Raw genomic sequence first — 16653 nt, 5'->3', positions numbered from 1 at the left:
GTTAACCTGGGCACACGCAGGATTTCAGAATTATGGTTGTGCGTTGGTATTGCTGAGGTATTAACACCTTGTACGGATAAATGTCTAACTTTGCAGCTCTTTCTCCTTCTCTCTCTTACCTCTATCTCCTAATGGTAGTGTTCATATTGTCTCTTCAGAAATGGTTACAAAAGCTAGTTAGTATTAAGCGATTTAATTACTCTTTAATTAAAGCTACCAATATGCAGGAGAAACATGTCCCACTTTCCTTGTGATAACTTGTGTTATCTGTATTAAAAACTTGTGTTAAAATCTGTGTTAAAACACAAGCTGTGTTAAACATAGGCTCAACAGAAAGACACAGACGTAAGACAGGTATAAAACATTTATGCCAGAATGGATTTGAATGTTTGCTAACAGTATCGCTTAGAGAAACGTGTGCACAAACTCCAACTGCTCCTCCAGCAGCAGGTACCTGTCCAGGCCCATAGCTGTGTCCAAAGTTTCTACCTCCAGCAGAGACCTCTGTCCCTGCACATGCAGAGAACCACTCGCAAGCACACGCAGACCTCCTACGCACAGCAAAGCCTCTGTTCACGCAAAGGTGCACTGCTCCAGCTGCCTGGAAGGGAAGCCTCCTCCATTGCTACCACGGGCCCTTCTGCCTCCTGAGCCTGTATGTGGCTCTCATCTTATACAGACCCTACTGCTTGGACTCCTGCAAAAAGTCAAGGAGCGTAACATCTGAGAGCAAAGCACATGCTTTCCTCACAGGCCAAAGGAAAACACCTGCAAATTCAGCAGTAGGCGTTCTGCTGCAGCACACTGAGCAGAGGTCAGGGTGCCTCCACCCACTCCCCAGCACGTCACCCTAATGCCTCCCCTGGGGTCAGCACTAGGGCTTTTCTGCCAGCTGATGCAAGCAGATCCAGTCCCCTCCCCACAGCAATCCTTACCTTGCGACTGGAACGTGTAACCCAGAAAGTTGCAGAGGGCTGCGGTGAAGATGACTGTCCACATGAGAAGCCTCCAAGCGATTGCCATAGTTAGCGACGCTTGTCTCAGTGCAGGGACTATTGTGCCAGCTGGAAGGGCGCTGTCCCAACATGTCTCTCTCTCAGCCACCGCTTATGTAGAGACAGGAGTCCTCAGTTCCTCCACATGCATCCTCAGCCACTCCGCGTGCTCTCCAAAGCAGTGAGGCTGACGGTGTCTTTGCAGCACGCTGTGCCCGGGCTGGTGCAATGGTGTCAACATGGGCTAATTGAAATCAAAGGTTCTCGGTGGCATTGCCCCCTGTGGAAGAAAGGGTGACAAATGAACAGGAGAGGAGGAGAGAGGGGAAACAGGACAAAGTAGAAAGATGCATGGGGTAAAATGGTGTGTGGATGAACAAGGAAAGACAACCTAGAGAAAGGAAGAGCAAGCATAAGAGAGATGGAAAGAAATTAAAAGGAAGGGGAGAAAAGGATGTGTAGAAAATGCAAATTCAGCTAACTGAACCAGTTCGCAACATCAGAAAGTCACATTATGTTGTGCACCCCCACACTCTGCCATAGGTGAACTCTGTCACAGTGCAGCCCTGCACTGCTCCAGCAGCCTGAATTGGGATTGGAACTGGTGTACACCTCATGCTGCAGGAGGAAAGGAGGCTCGGAATAAATGGGAACAATTTGTCCTGCTGACGATGCCCATAAGGAAGAACAAACAGTTACCTGATCTCAGTTACCTGATTTTTTAAAGAGGAAAATAGGAAATGAAAGAATTCAGGGTGGTAGCAAGTGGTGACCTAAAAATTCTATTTCAATTTCCCTGGCTTTAAAGCACACTTTAGGGATCACCACTGCACTGAGAGAAGAGCACTTGCCCTCTGACAATACTGGCTAAACCTAAAGAAGCAATTCAAAACAATGAACCCATTCAGTGAACTCACCATTTATCCTCAGCTCTATCCACAAATGGATCATGAGATTCCAATAGTACTTGTTATTTAAAATTACTTGCTAATTGTTTCAGTGAAAGATTTTTGGCTTGCAGATAATTTCCACTCAGTTTGAGGCAATTATACAAAACTCACTCACATAGTGCTGGAGAGTTGCATAAAGCTGTGGTTTTTTGTTTCTATCGAGCAATTAGATAATGTATGCAATGAACATGGCCCACATCTACTGCCTGGAGAATCCCAAGTATCTGAAGAGCAATGCCCTGCTTGAGAGAAGCCCTGTAGCAAAATACAGATGTTCCCACAGAAGAACTATGGTGGTGTCATGGTTAAGCCCATACCAACATCTGACTTCAGATCGGTACCGCAGCTACAGCTCACGTGGCTCCACAGCAGAACCTGGGCTCAAGCACTGCAGGGTGAGGAGGGGACACTCTGGAGCTCAAGGAAGATGTGCTTGGGAATGTACGTGAGGCTCGGCCAGAGGATGGTGGTTTTTGCAAAGGTGTCAACAGGGATGGCTTGTGTGTGGTCTTCATTCCATTAAGGAAACACTGGGAATAATGTTATGAACCAACGCCCCGCTCTGCTCTTGCACGTTTAGAAAAGCAAAGGCCAGCTACTAGCCAGGCTGTGGGGCAGGGGAGACCCATCCCTCCTCACTCCTGCCACAGACCCTTTCACCTCCTGTCCTCGGAGAAGGCTGCAACTTATTTTTAGTTCTGTTCTCCTGCCTTTACTATGCAGTTACTTGGGCTGTAGAAGCTTGGAGTAACACACATTGCAGGCCAGAATACACAGGTGAGGCATGCTAAGAAATCAGAGGTGATTCCTGCCCCAGTATTAATCAAAAGGAATCTATCCTAATGGTATTTCCCTGCCAGACAAAAAAAGTTGTGAGGATTAACTCTGTGTCTTTAAATCACATTTTTGAACTCCATAACTTAAGCATTAAGACTTTTAACTGTTTATTTACAGTTAAAAATGGCCAAAGACCATCAATGATGCCTGGGGTTGGTCTCCCCAGCCACATGCCAGGTTGGCTTCTGCAAAACCCAGAGCAAGACACCCCCAGCAGCTACCTCAAAGACTGCACACAACATCAGCAGCCATGAAAATCAAGTGCTTGACCGGAGAACAACCCTGTAAGGCTAAGGCCAAGGCCTTATCTCGTGCTACTCTGCTCAGCAGCGATGGTATTTCCATGTACCATCAGGAAGTGGAGGCAGGAGGGCTGGCAGGACCTTCTACCATCTGCCACCATGACACAGGGATGCAATGAGCAGTACGGTGGGGCCCCAAGACCACAGTCACCCAGTGCAGGTTATCCTCCACCATGCCACCTCCCAGCTGTGCTGCAGAGAGGGCAAAGCAAGGGCAGCAGTGGTGTGTAGCTAAGCACCACGGACTAGCTCGTCTCAATTCCCTGCAGGGCTGCAGAAAGTGAAACGAGAAAGGCAGAAGTCAAAACTAAAGCCCAACAAGCTGCAGCACTCTCCTAGGTCAGCATTTTTCAGAATCTATTAAAGCTTGAGATTCCAGTTTTCAATTTCTGTCACTGCTCCAAGGTCAGATGGGACATAAAGCTGTTCAGCTGAAGTATATTTTCTCCTGCACTTTACACTACTAATTTTTCGTGTTTTTCAGCTGTTGAATCAGCTTCCTCAAGGATGTCATTATTTCCCGTCCTTCCTCCTCTCCACGACTCCAAATGACAGCAGCAGCCTCTCCTCCCCTCTGCCTACACTGTGGCAGCCCCAGGCCCTGAGAGCTGGGAGGGAGCTGCTGGCACCAAGAGCCCGCAGCCCCCTGACCTCGGGGAAGGAGCTCTGGTTGGAGCGCCACATGTTAGGAATTACAGCTGCAAAGTTCCCGTAAGCTGATGTGGGGGAAGGGCCCCAGCTCCGATTCCTGCACACGGCAAGGGGAACACGGCCCCTCTCCAGCAGCACTCGACTTCCGAGGCTCCAACAAGACCGTATCATGCAAGAGACAGACCAGAAACGCAGGGGAGAGAGGAAACAAGTGGGAAGGACGAGGGCTCCATGGCTTCTTCAACATGCACTAAGTTTTCCATAACCTCAGTTTTCACATTTCGCTTCCCAAAGGGCAGTGGTCGGCAGGCATGGGCGCTCTCGGGGACCCCAGGGTCCTGCGGGACAGACCGGCCGTGGCTGAGGGAGGCCCAGGGTACGGGGTGACCTCTCCCGGTCTCGTGCCTCCCTCGCTTGGGCCGGTTGCGATTTGCTCCTTCCCGAGGAATTCGTTGTCCTTGGCAGGCACCCTGCAAGCGGCTGACGCTCCCCACTCCCAGAGCCAAGGTGGCTTCACTGTGTGAACCCGTGGGCTGAGCCGCCTGCACGAGGAGGCTGCTGCCTGCCCCGTTCCGCAGGAGCAGCAGGGACAGCGGGAGCAGAGAACCGGGCTGACGAGGACCACGGAGAGGTGATGCCGCACGAGCTTGCGGCTGGACTCAAGGTTTCCTCTTCCGACACTGAAAACACTCAAGAAGGGGGGAGAAGAGGGGTAAAATTCAAGCTGGAATAAAGAAAAGAGAAAAAAGAAAAACAGATGACAACTGTTACTAATTTCAACATCAGGGCTTCAGACAGAATTCCCTGAAAGCCTGGCTTTTTGGCTGGTGAGGCAGCTTTATGGGAAGGTAATAGGAAGCAGATGGGCCCTGGCCGGGGCCAAGAGGAAGGTTCAAGGTGCCTCCTAGTGCAGAGAAGAGGAATTTAAATGCTTTTAAAGATGCAGGACCCGGCGGGTTCCAGGTTTCTCATCCAACTTTTGCAAATTATGAGCTCAGGTGTCCGTTTCCCTTTTTGAGGGAGAAATAAATAAAAACACAGCTCTCTGCTTCCAGCATGCTCCGGTGGGAGGAAATACTTGCGATGCGCCCCCCTCCCTGCCCCAACCCTTCCACCGACACATCCTCCCTGATGTGCAGCGTCAGCTGCCGAGAACAGCGAGAGCAGAGCTGCGGCAGCACAGCTTCACCCAGCAGAGCAGTTCTGGGCTCTGCTATTAGCAATGCTGTTAACAAATGAATGAAAGTAACTGGCCTGCTCCTGCATCCCTGCAGCAGCCGGCTGTGGCAATGACACCAGGGCACAGCCTTCGGAGGAGGGACAGCCTGGGGGGAGAGGGCCGGTGCAGGATTTATGCGACTTGGCTGTTACTTACATCTTGCATCACCTTGGACAAGGCGCTTTAAGCTGAAACCACTCAGATCCCCAGGTACCCACCATCCCTGAAACCTGGTGCTCTTGTGGATCTGTCCTTTCTACTGTAAAATGGGACTAATGGCACTTTCTAGCTGCACTAGGGTCACAATGCCACATCCCACAGCACAACCCCTCCCAACAGCCAGCACACCAAGCCCATGTGTCAGACATCCCATGGAGGGCAGCTGCCTGGCCACACTGCACAGCCCCACACATGCAGAGACCTCTCAGGCTTGCCCACCACTCTCAGAGACCCACTACTCCATGCTGCAAACCTCACAGTATCTGTAGCTCACAGAGCCTGATCCTAAAATGGCCATGTTTTCCATTAAAAAGTGGACCTCTTTTCACCTGCTCTTGTTGCTTCACGGAGGCCCACATGTTTTGGCTGGAAACCTTTGGCTGAAATCTGCTTCACAAATACTGCTGCAGGGCAGGAGGATAACTCCGTGTGGTCTCCACGGACTGTCCCGGTTTCAGCCCACGCACTTTGCTCAGGGGACATGGCCTCAACTCAAAAACAGCCACATCCCTGCCACTGCCTGACCTGCAGAGCTGAGCGCTGCTGGGGACAAGGCAGAGGCACCCAGACCACCATCTCCATCTCCAGATATCTACAAGAGCAAACGTTCACAGGTGGTAGATAAACTGCAAGTGCTGAGGAAATTGTTTAATTGGGGACTGGAATGCCTAAGAAGTCCCGGTGAGCTTTGCCAGGCAGCCCTGTCTGGGTCTCCTTTCTGCTGACCCTGCAGCAATCCCAATTTACCAGAAAGGAACCCACCCCAAGGTCTCTCCCAGTGCCAAAACCCTGTGCTGGGATTCCCATCTTTCACTTTACCCCCATGTTGCGTGGTTGGCTGTTCTGTAAGAAGTTGCCAGCCCCACATCAGGAGGCCAGGACCCCCTCCGTGACCGCAGTGTCCTTCATTGGAGGCAACCTGGGCTCAGGGCAGAGTGAAACGGGCGATTTGTGGGGGTGACTCTGGTGTGAGCAGCACCTGCTGGGGCCATTTCAGAGAGCGGAGCACAAGCAGTCAGTGCCGGCACCAACATCTCCTCCTTGTGCTCCAAGGAAGCCAGCAAAAAGCCACCCAGGTCAGCCTTTTCAGCATAAGAAAACACAAGGGCAGATGGCTCCAGAAAGAGATAGAAAAAACATACCCAGCGGCGGCCGCTCTGCTGCACTGCCCTGGGGCGGGCATAGTTATCGCCCCAGCACTCAGCAGGTTCCTGCACTTTCCTTAGGACAGAGCAGTGTTGCTCCCCCTCTGCCTGCCGCATGTCCTTGTACTGGGTCTGGCTGGGATGTTAACTTTCCCTGCAGCAGCCCATACAGTGCTGCGCTCTGCACTTGGAGCTAGAACAGCAGTGGTATCACACCAGTGTTGTGTCTGCTGCTGAGAAGTGCTGGCACAGCATCAGGACTCTCTCTGACCCTCCTAGGGGGTGGGCAAAAAAGTGAGAAAGAAACATCAGCAGGGCAGCTGACCTAAACCAACCAAAGGGATATTCCATACCATATGATGTCACACTCAGCAATAAAAGGTGGAAAAAGGAAGGAGAGAGGAGGGGTGGGCTCTCGTTGCGAAAACGTCTGTCCTCCTCCCGAACACCGGCTACGTGCGTTGAGGCCCTGCTTCAAGGACGTGGTCAAGCATCGCTCATTTTTGGGAAGTAATTTCTTTCCTCTGCACTTCCACATAGCCTTTACTTGTTTTGTTTAGTTATCCCCTTTCCCCCTCCCTCTTCCCCTTTCCCTTTTTTCCCTTTAGTTGAATTGTTTAATTAATAATATTTCCTTAATAATATATATATATATATATATTTTCTCTTTAATTAAATCATCCTTATTTCAACCCGTGAGTTGTTCTTTCCTTTACTTCTTCCCCTCCTCATCTGAGGAGGGGGAGTGAGAGAGCGGTTGTGGTGTTCAACTGCCTAGCACGGTAAAACCACCACAGTCCTCCAGCGGGAAGGTGAGGGGCCAAAGGTTCCTGAGACCTGGCTGTGAGCAGGAGACCATTCTGATAGTATCTGGAGGGGCTGCTCAGTTGAAAACAAGCTGACTTGCAGATGGCAGAACTCTTTTTGCAGCCAGCCTGCCAGCATGACAGGGCTTTCAGTGGGAAGTAATTTCTCATCTCTAGAATAAAGTTATGGGTTAAAAACAGAAAATTCAGCATTAGCTAAATGCCAGCTCATTGGTAGGACCATGGGCTGAGGAATGGGAAAAATGGGTTAAAGTCACAGATCTGCAGAAGTGAAAACAAGAGCCTGAACCTTAATCAGCTTTGCTGCTCCAAGACGGGCCTCTCTGGGGGCATGGCAAGCAAAGAATTAGAAACAAACATGGTTATCATCATTCACCAGAAAGCAGCAGCCTCCAGCCACAGGACGGTGCCGTATGCAGCCTACCTTGCCCAGAGGGGCCGTGCCATCCCACCCCTGCGGCGCCACTTCACAGCGCCCATCCCCAGTGACAGAGGGGTCACTTTTGGAGTTTGCTTGGAGGAGAGGCACTGCTTTCATCAGCTTTAAAGTAAGAACCAATCCTGTCCAAAGGTGCTCACCATCAACACAGGGAATCCAGACCGATGCTGCCAGTCGGAACCTGAGCAGCGAGGGACATGAGCCTGGGTCTCTGTGGCCCTGCGAGCACCCCGGTGCCTGGCTCTGGTGAGCAGGGGAACAGCCTCGCTGCCTTCCCACCACCAGCTCCTCCTCATGGCCTTGCTACTGTGCTCCGCATCGGGCCCTGCCGTGCTCTAGCCGGGCACACCCTCTATCCCTTTGTACAAGCAAGCTTCATAGGGTTTTGGGCTCACTCCAGTACTGTGTGGGAGTGTTTTTTTTTCTTCTTCTTTTTAAACACATGAATTGTTTTACAGTCAAGTCTATTCAGGGCGATCTTAGTGAAGAAAGGAATGAATTACCCCCTTGTTCCCTCCAAAATGCAGCGGGATCTTTAATTTCACCAGCAAAGGGGCAAAAGGAACACACCACAAAGCAAGGCCATAGGATTTGAGAGTTGGGAGCACCAGCTTCCCTCTGACACCGACTGCTTTGCTTTCAGGAAATCCTATCTCTCTGTTACATAAGGATCTGGCCCTATTTGGAAAGCTGGGGTCATTGCACTTCTCCAAGTGTGGTAAAATGCTCGGAGGTCCTCAACAGGAAAGCAATAGAGAAGCACCAGCTCGTATCATCAGCAGGACGAGCCCCAGGGCTGAACCCAAACCTAGCTGCTAAACCAGCCAACTTCAGCCAGGGGCAAGGTGGCTGTCAAGCAGCACAGTGCTCCCAGCCTTGGGCTTTTTTTGCTTTAAGGAGACGACTCCACCAGTTCTCATGCAGGTCCACTTTCAGACGGGACTTATGCAATGGTTTGGAGCTGCTCCATGTGACCCAGACTTGCTGGCCCCCTGCCACTGCTCTTCTTGCTGGCTTCAGCCATGGACAAAACAGCAGAAGTAAAAAGATGACTGAGCAGTCATTAAAAGAAAGTGCACTTTGCCTTCCATATGGTGCCCTTGCCAATTATACACATATACCATACATATTAAATACACACATGCTGGCTACATGCACACAGACCAGGACCACAAATGTCTGTGCACAGTGGTGCAGGCCACGTGGGTGGATGTCACCGCTGTGCGCAGATACATACTACCTGCATGCAGGTTGGTGTTGGTAGCCACACGTTCCCTGCACATGCTGCCTGCACACTATCAAGAACCACCGATAAATCTGGGCCTGCCATGAACCTATGCTGTTTTTATATCTGGCATCTCCGTGGCAATGTGACTGCCTTCTGCCTTCATACTACTCTCCGCACACATTTTGTGCACGTGTTTGTGTAGGCAGTGAACGTCCAGAATTATAGGCACAGGATATCTGAAAGGCCACACTGGAGAGCATTTCAGAAGTCAGCCACTCATGTGCACAGGCACATCAGCAGCAATTAGGGGACTACAAGCTATAGAAAGCACGCAAAAAGTCCCTTTTCCCAGTGAATCCAGAGCCCCAACACCAGCTGCGGGCTTTTTACAGAACTGCTAAGCCTCCCCCCAGACAAAATGGACTGGCAGGCTGCCTTCTAGTCAGCAGCTTGAAGGGAGCACAGCTCCTGCATTGGTTCTCAGCTACCTGAGCTGCACAAGAGCCATCAGTCCCACTGCAAACCCTCCTGCCTGCAGGGTCCAATGTGGTCAAGAGAGGATCCAAAGTTCCCAAGGCTCAGCCCAAGCAGCTATACCTTATGCAGACCTGTTACAGCTGACACACCAAACGTGACACCCCCTAAATGTCTCCTTCCTCAACCTGGCCTTTGGGTAGGGCTGTATCCCATATCCCACACATCCTGGTGCTGCACCAGCATTAGAACACTCCGAGATGGGTCTGGATCATCAGACCCAAGGTGCTGTGCTATAGCCACCTGCAGCCCGGCTCCTTGCCCACCACACCACCTACATCCATGGCACAGCACAGTCTCGCATGCTGAAGCGAGAGAGACAAGAAAGGCCCACCAAGCTTCCCAAAGAGGACACCTGAGGTGGCTCCTGTTACCCAGAAGGGCTGTGAGAAGCGCTGCAGGACCACAGTGAATGCAGAGGCCAGCAGCTCTGACCACCGGCACAGCGTTCTCATGGCACAGCAGCATCCAACTCCACACCAGCAATAGCATAGCCCTGGAAAGGGGTGAGAACTCACAGCATGCTCGTCTCCAGTCCCCCACTGCTGATTTGGTCCTGCCACACTAAAGTGAAGAGTAACTGAGGGACCCACAGAGATCCCTGGTCCCATCCGCTTCTCAGAATAGGGTTAGAATTCTCAGAATATAGGTTCCATGGGGTCACACACAGAAGCAGCTTAGAGAAATGAAGTGAGCTGCAGAGGAAGACCCTGAAATGGAAAAATAAGTTTGGACCAGGCTCTCCTTCTAGGAAATCAGAGAAGCAGCTGCATCATGGCAACACAGAAGAAAGGAGCCTGGTGAGCAGAGCCCCAGTTGGCCAGAGGCACCTTTCTCTGTCTGTTCTACCTGCCTCGCTGCCTGCTCAGCTGTGTACCTTCGGCACCACAGGGCCCAGGCTGTCCCCTGAGTGTCAAGCACCCAGCCTCGGCCTCCCAGGGCACTAGGAGCACAATACTGCCAGCACGCAGAGCAACTCACCCCCAAGACCCTAATGGCTGCACCACCCCACTGCCTTACAACCCCCCTGTATCCCCAAGTCTCCCTGCGGCCTCCCTCTCCCCTCCCTACTGACTTCATTTCACAGCAGGGCAAACCAAGGCAAAAAGCAAAGTGAGTTGACTACAGCTACGCAGGAAGCCCACACAAGGGCATGGGGGCCCCCCTTGGTGCAAGGCAGCACAATAGTGACAGTGAGAACCCCCAGGGCCCCATACACATTTCCACAGAGGAACGCACTGTGAGCTCTGCACTGGGATGAGGTCTTGCAGACCACATGGGGCTCCCGACTCCCTCCAACCCTCACAGCTCTGGAGGATTTGCAGATCACTTTCAGTCTCTGGCTCCTACGAGCAAGTTCCAAGAGATCCGCTGTGCAGAGAGTTTATGGGCCCTTTTTCCCCTCCCTCCAGGTTCTCTGTTCAGGGGAACATATGGCCCAGATGGTTTAGATTTGGTGGAGTATGGCAGGGTGCAACAGAATGTGCTGTCTCACAAACACGTGTGGCTTCCTAGCGAGGAAGCTGCAGCCCAAAGGCCACCCAGTACATTTATCCCTGCCTAGATGCAGAGGAGCTGCCCAGCTGCTAACCCCAATAGGGCCTAGCTAGTGATTTTCACCATGATTTTTAATGAAGCCACTTTGGGGTGAAGTCTTGGTCCTGTTGAGGTCAGTGGCACAACTCTCGTTGCAGGAGGCCAGGATTTCACCCTTAAATTCAACTGGAAGAAAGATTTATATATGTTTGAGTTCAGAAGGATTTGCAGAACTGCACAGGAATAGATTAATTTGAACTTTTAAAAAATGAAGCTACAGTGGAAGAATAGAAAACAATTGTAGTAATGGTGGCTTGGGATGATAAACAGGAGCATAGAGATGCTGAATACTCAGCCACAGCACATCCCAAGCATGTCTTTTCCCTGTCTGGGCAAATACAGTACATAGGAGAGCAGCAGCAGCAGCGCAGCTGGATGGAGACCCTGCACTTAACGTGTGCCACTGATGCTGCTCCGCTGAAGTCAGATGGAGCTAAAATACTTTGGCACATGTTCTCACTGGAGAATCTCCCAATACTTGAATTGGTTGCAGACTTGATTTAAGGCACTCACAGTAACTGAGATGGGAAGATTTGTCTGATGATATCCCTTTAAAACTCCCTACAGCCTTGACAAATGAGTCTGTACCCAGGCTGGTGGTATTCTACGCTTCTCACCATGCAATAGCTGCACGTGAGATCTGACCTGCTTACAGATTCCCAGGAAGCGTCTGCAACTGCTTACCCTGCAAATATTTCCTATGGGTGCTGGGGTCAAGCAAAGATCTTTTTGACTTGCATATCTCTAGCACATTTGAACTGAAATCATCCAAATCACTAGTGAATTGTTTCTGAAAACTTGACAAATTTGGTTTAAATTCTGTTTGCTTTAAGTTAATTTGTGTTAACTTGAGATCTAGGCAGGACAGGACGTGACAAACACATCCTGCAGTGTTTCTGGCTTAGAACGAACTAATTGCTGGAAACTTGGCAAGAAGAGTGGTTTTTGGAGTTGGGGGTTTCAGATAAGCTTTAGATGAGTGCTTGAACAGAATCATCTCCTGGGTGGGCCTGATGCAACCTGCACTGAAGAGCCCTCCACGGGGCACCTCCTCTAGGCAGCAGAGCCCACACTGTCCCCAGACCAGGGCTGTATGTGATAAGCACACTTACTCCTCCCCACAGTCTCTGGGTGGCCTTGAGCCATCAGCGATAAAAGAGCCTCTCAAGTTACAAGTTTGCATGTTGGTAATTAAAAGGCCTCTCACATGACGAGCAGAAACTGTTTATGTTGAGCAGGCAACACCTTCCCTTAGGGTTATACTTCACTCCATCGATAGCTCATTCACTCACAGCTTATCGGAGCACTGCTCTGCCAAATGAAACAGTTCAGCCCTAAGTCTTATCTGGAAAAAACATGATTTAGAGGAGATGACAAGGCCTTTCCCACTCCGCCATCAAGCAGCTGCTTGGGGAACACAGCAGCAGACACACCTACAATCGCCAGAGATTTCACAAATCAAGGAGACAGAAACTGAAGGGTGCTGCCCGTGGGTGCTGCCGATGGGGCTAGCCCAGAACAATGGGACGTCAGGGATGGAGCAACTGAGACAGCCTGCGTGAGCCTTATATGGAGAAACTTCGTGACACTGGAACCATCTCCCCCGAACTGGAGGAAGCCTCTTTGGCTCAGGCACTTAAAGTTAGTCCAGGCACAGCACTGGTGAGTAGAGGGAACGCTCCTGCACCAGCTGAGGAACTACCTGGGCAGCCTGACAAAACATCTTCCCTTCCACCGCCTGTGGTGTGAGGGAGACCAAGAATGAACAAAGAAAGGCTTCAAAAATCTTCCTGCTATCACCCATCATGCACTCGATCGTGTGCTGTCACCATTCAAGCTCTGCTAACAACAATATTAATGAGCAGAATAAGAAACAGATCTCCCTGGCATGGCTGAGCTATCTCCAGCCAATGTGGGTATTGGCACGGACTTAATTAGGAAAACAAAAGCCCCCTGACGTTCACAGCCAAGCATACACTTGATCATAAATGTGCCCCTAAACAAGCCTCGGTTTGAAATATTAAATTTTGCCGCCCAGATGCAGCTGGTGCCAAACCAGGGTACCTGCCCTGGAGCGCAGCACAGACCAGCGCGGCTCCGCGCTTCTCTCCCAGGTGGATTTTTCCCCTCTGGAAGATTTTTGCCAAGGTTATTTTATAAACTCCTATCTATTTATAGCACAGCTCCTTCAGCTCTAATGAGATAATCTTCTGGCATTTCACCATCACTAATATTTACTTTGATGTTTAAAATAACATGTTCTGAGGGATTGATCTTATTAAAAACCCCTTTAAAATATAATGAAAGCAAAGAAATATATGACTAGCACAACAGGACCATATGCCTGGTAATGCTCATGAAGTTTATAATGACTTTGCAACTTTTTCAGGTCAGACAGTTTATCATCCTCTGCCCACATCGCACAGGAGGGAAAGAGGCAGCTCCTGAAGATGGAGAGAGGCAGCGAAAGAGGGAGAGGGAGTGCAATCCGCGTCTATTCACAGGAATGAGGACAGCGAGGAATGCGTAGTTCTGCAGCAGCAACTGTAGCTGTTGTTTTCTGTAATTAAGAGCTTCACCCACAGCAGCTCTGTCTAAGAGAATCCTATTTTAAAGCAGCAAACATGCAATCAGATGGCTTAATGCAATAAAAAGTAGAGTGGTATGGGGAAAGGAGGAGGTGAGAGAGACAGCGCGCGAGAGCAGATGCCTGACTCCTGCTGTCTGCAGACACTTTGAAACACAACCCTGAGTTTTTATGGAAACTCTGAATGTTGGAGAAGGGTGAACATGGTTTTCATTCTCATAAATGTTTTTCCAGCATGCAATACTCTTCGGGCTCATTCCTTCTCCAGGGAGACGGTTCTGATTTCAAAGAACATTCACATTCCCTCCACCCCAGACCACCCCACTCCAACCTCAAAGAGATTTCTCTGGAAAAATTATTTTAAAGACTATTTTACCTTTTCTAGCGTTTTCCCTTCTTTCTTCTTTTTCCTGTTTTAATTCTTTGAGCTTCTCTTTTTTTCTTCTTCTTTTCCCCAGCAGCAGCCAAAGGCTTTTCTCTCCCCCTCAGTCCTGCGGGTGTCAGAAAGTTTCCAGGCTGAGGGTTTACGTTGCCTTCCTCAATAACCTTCTTCTGTCAGACCCAGGCAGCGCTGGACCTAGAGGCTATGCTAAAAAGTCTCCTTTCAGGAAGTGAGCAGCAATAAGAGAGAGGCTCGGAGGCAGCATGTATAGGGGCTGCTCAAAAAAAAAATAGAAACTTTGCTCAGGAATTTTGCCAGGATTATCCAAAAAAATCCCAAACCCACAAGGCTGTAAAAGTCCCGCCCTGACTGCTGACATCAGTGCAGAAGGCAGGTCTTGCTTGCAACAGTATAATACTAATCAGCTAAACCCTCTGCAAAGGAGCAGGCAGCGATCCTCCCAGGCAGACACGGCTGCTCACGGAGTCCCAAAGGCAATGCGGGCTGGGGCCTCAACGGCCCCCTGGCTGATAAAACATCCCTATAAAAGCAGTAAAAAACAGGGGTCAAGCTGATGGCAGCACACGGTAGACAGAACAGAAAACAAGCCAGAATTCCCGCCGGCCGCCCCCCCCCCCAAATAAATTCCCATCCTTCATTTTAACTAGCTTTCAAAATGCTTTTAAAACTCCAGCACGTCTAATGAAACTGCCTTAACAACAGCTGTGCTCTATAGCATGATTAGGTATTGGCTTTAAATTTAAAAAAGCCCTCAAGAATTTGTTAGTGTTTTAAGAAGTCCATTCCCTCCCAAGTTACATCATTTTCGCCCTGTTGGCTCCTGTGATGCATAATTTCTCTTGTTCTGCTGCCACTGTGGAGTGTCCCACAGAGAACAATACATTTCTAAAGAACAGAATAAACACTGCAAATAATAAAATACTGCTTGTTTAAAAACAAAGCCCTCTCAGGACACATAAAACAATAACCTACAATAAAGGGCAGGCACTCATTTCTTTTTTCTGTCTGAAGTCTTCTTTGAGATCAGAAAGCAGAATGTGTAAAGCCTTGGCAAAGAGAATTACCTGGCCAGCCTGCAAATATAAAAATCACCCCTTCCCAATTGCCCTGCTTCTTTCTGGATAGAGAAGGGCCCTGAGAAGGACACGGGAAGGACTGCAGCATCAGACAGCAGAGCCCCAACCTGAGCCCCTCTCTGGGTCAGACAAACCCCCAAACCCTCCCTGGCGAGCCTTTTGGCATGAGAGGATTTGCATGAAAGGCAAGAGGGTGGAAAAGTAGCAGGAGAAGGTATAAGCCAACTCTACATGTGTACAGAGCCAAAGCCACAGGATCTGGCCCTAAGGGCAGACCTCTGCAGCCACAGCTCATGGGGAGGGTGCTGGGTGCCACCCAGGCTGACCCAGGGGAGGCCAGTGAGCACACAGCCATTAGATGGGAACAGAAGACAGGAAAAGCCAGAGTCAGACCCAAGGCCTGGCCAGCCCCGTGCCGCGATACTGGTCACAGGATGCTTGAGCAAAAGGATTAAGAAAAAAAGAAGCCATCAGTCCTTTTTTGCAGTATATCCTTCCATACTGTCTGCTATCAGCAAGTGCAGGGCTGAACCAGAGGCAGAGGCTGTATCCTCACATTTCACAGACATAATGCATTTTCTTCCACTGGCTGAAGCCCTCTGAAATCTGCTTCTGGGACAGAGCAGCAGCACGATCTGAGCAGGAGATGTCCTGGAGGAAGCAGTGCTCCAGCACCTTCCTTCACCCTCAAGGAACATGTGGCCACAAGCCAGAAGTGCGTCTGCAGGAACTGGAATCCGACATCTACCTGCCCCAGGATCCTGCCTCGGATGGTGGCCACCACGAGCTCCTTCCCCTGCAGCCAGAGCACCGCAGAACAGGAGCAAGGGCCACTTCTCATCACAGCTGCTCATGCTGGAAGGGCCTGGCTCTCTCTGCTTGAAAATGGACTTCAAAGGGACTACAATTGTTGGGCTGGATTTTTGGCCACTTCCCTGGTTGGGTGGAAAGAGTGGTTTCCTTCCTCCACAGGCTGTACTAGCCATTGTCTGAGCCCCACAGCATGTACAAAAAAGAGCAGCTAAACAAAATATTTGGGGTTTAATTGAATGGTGCCGCCTCTGGCCAAGGAAAAACTAATTGCTCAAAGCATGGCCCGGTGCCATCCTAGGGGCTTTCTGTCTGCTGAGGCTTGTCTCCAAATACACTTGGTGTGTAATTAAGAGGGACTGAGGCTGCAAACACCCATCTTCCTGGCTCTGTGTTACCTGCCCCTCTCCCTCTTCCAGGCGGGTGGTCTCCTCACCCGGGGCTGCAGTCCCTCCTGGATGCTAAACACAGCACTAGAGCCTCCTAGCACACAAGGGCAAACCAGATCCTGTGTGTGTGCCTGGAGCAAAAGCCTCCACAGGACTGTACCTGAGAACAGTATAGCCCTACAGATCTTGTCCTCTGACCAGGCCACGTCAAGTCCTCAGCTCAAAAATTTATCTTAACTGAGCTCCAGCTTGGGCCTGCCTCTGAAGGGGTGATGGAGTCACCTCAGAGCCGCACACATCTTCCAAGCCAAGGCCTCAATCACAAGCATGAGAGCCTAGAAAGTGGAGAAGGGGAAAGGGACAAGATTAACAACAGAGGGGACATGAGACCCTGCCTGAAACAAGAATTCAGGGGCAACCGATAGTGACTACAATTTGCCTCCAGC

The 16653-nt window shown here is 50.2% G+C and overlaps 1 protein-coding gene across 3 annotated transcripts in view; it reads right to left on the bottom strand.

Moving 5' to 3' along the window:
- The window catches only part of ADAMTS10 (ADAM metallopeptidase with thrombospondin type 1 motif 10), a 62609-nt gene that overhangs the window by 41144 nt on the left and 4812 nt on the right, over positions 1-16653 (bottom strand). For 2 of the 3 annotated variants that reach the window (XM_035348342.1, XM_035348344.1), the window contains exons 2-3: positions 13906-14185; positions 936-1275 (exon numbers count right to left, since the gene is read on the bottom strand). In XM_035348342.1, coding sequence (XP_035204233.1) covers positions 936-1023 — 88 coding nt within the window. In that variant the 5' untranslated portion in view covers positions 1024-1275; positions 13906-14185. Of the gene's footprint in view, positions 1-935; positions 1276-13905; positions 14186-14996; positions 16526-16653 lie in introns of those variants that run through there. The other variant, XM_035348343.1, reaches the window with a different exon arrangement.

This window comes from Oxyura jamaicensis, chromosome 28 (genome assembly GCF_011077185.1).
Source record: "Oxyura jamaicensis isolate SHBP4307 breed ruddy duck chromosome 28, BPBGC_Ojam_1.0, whole genome shotgun sequence".
In the NCBI taxonomy this organism is placed as follows: Eukaryota; Metazoa; Chordata; class Aves; order Anseriformes; family Anatidae; genus Oxyura; species Oxyura jamaicensis.
The sequence above is the reverse complement of the archived record's forward strand: the minus strand, read 5'-3'. Positions and strand labels throughout refer to the sequence as shown.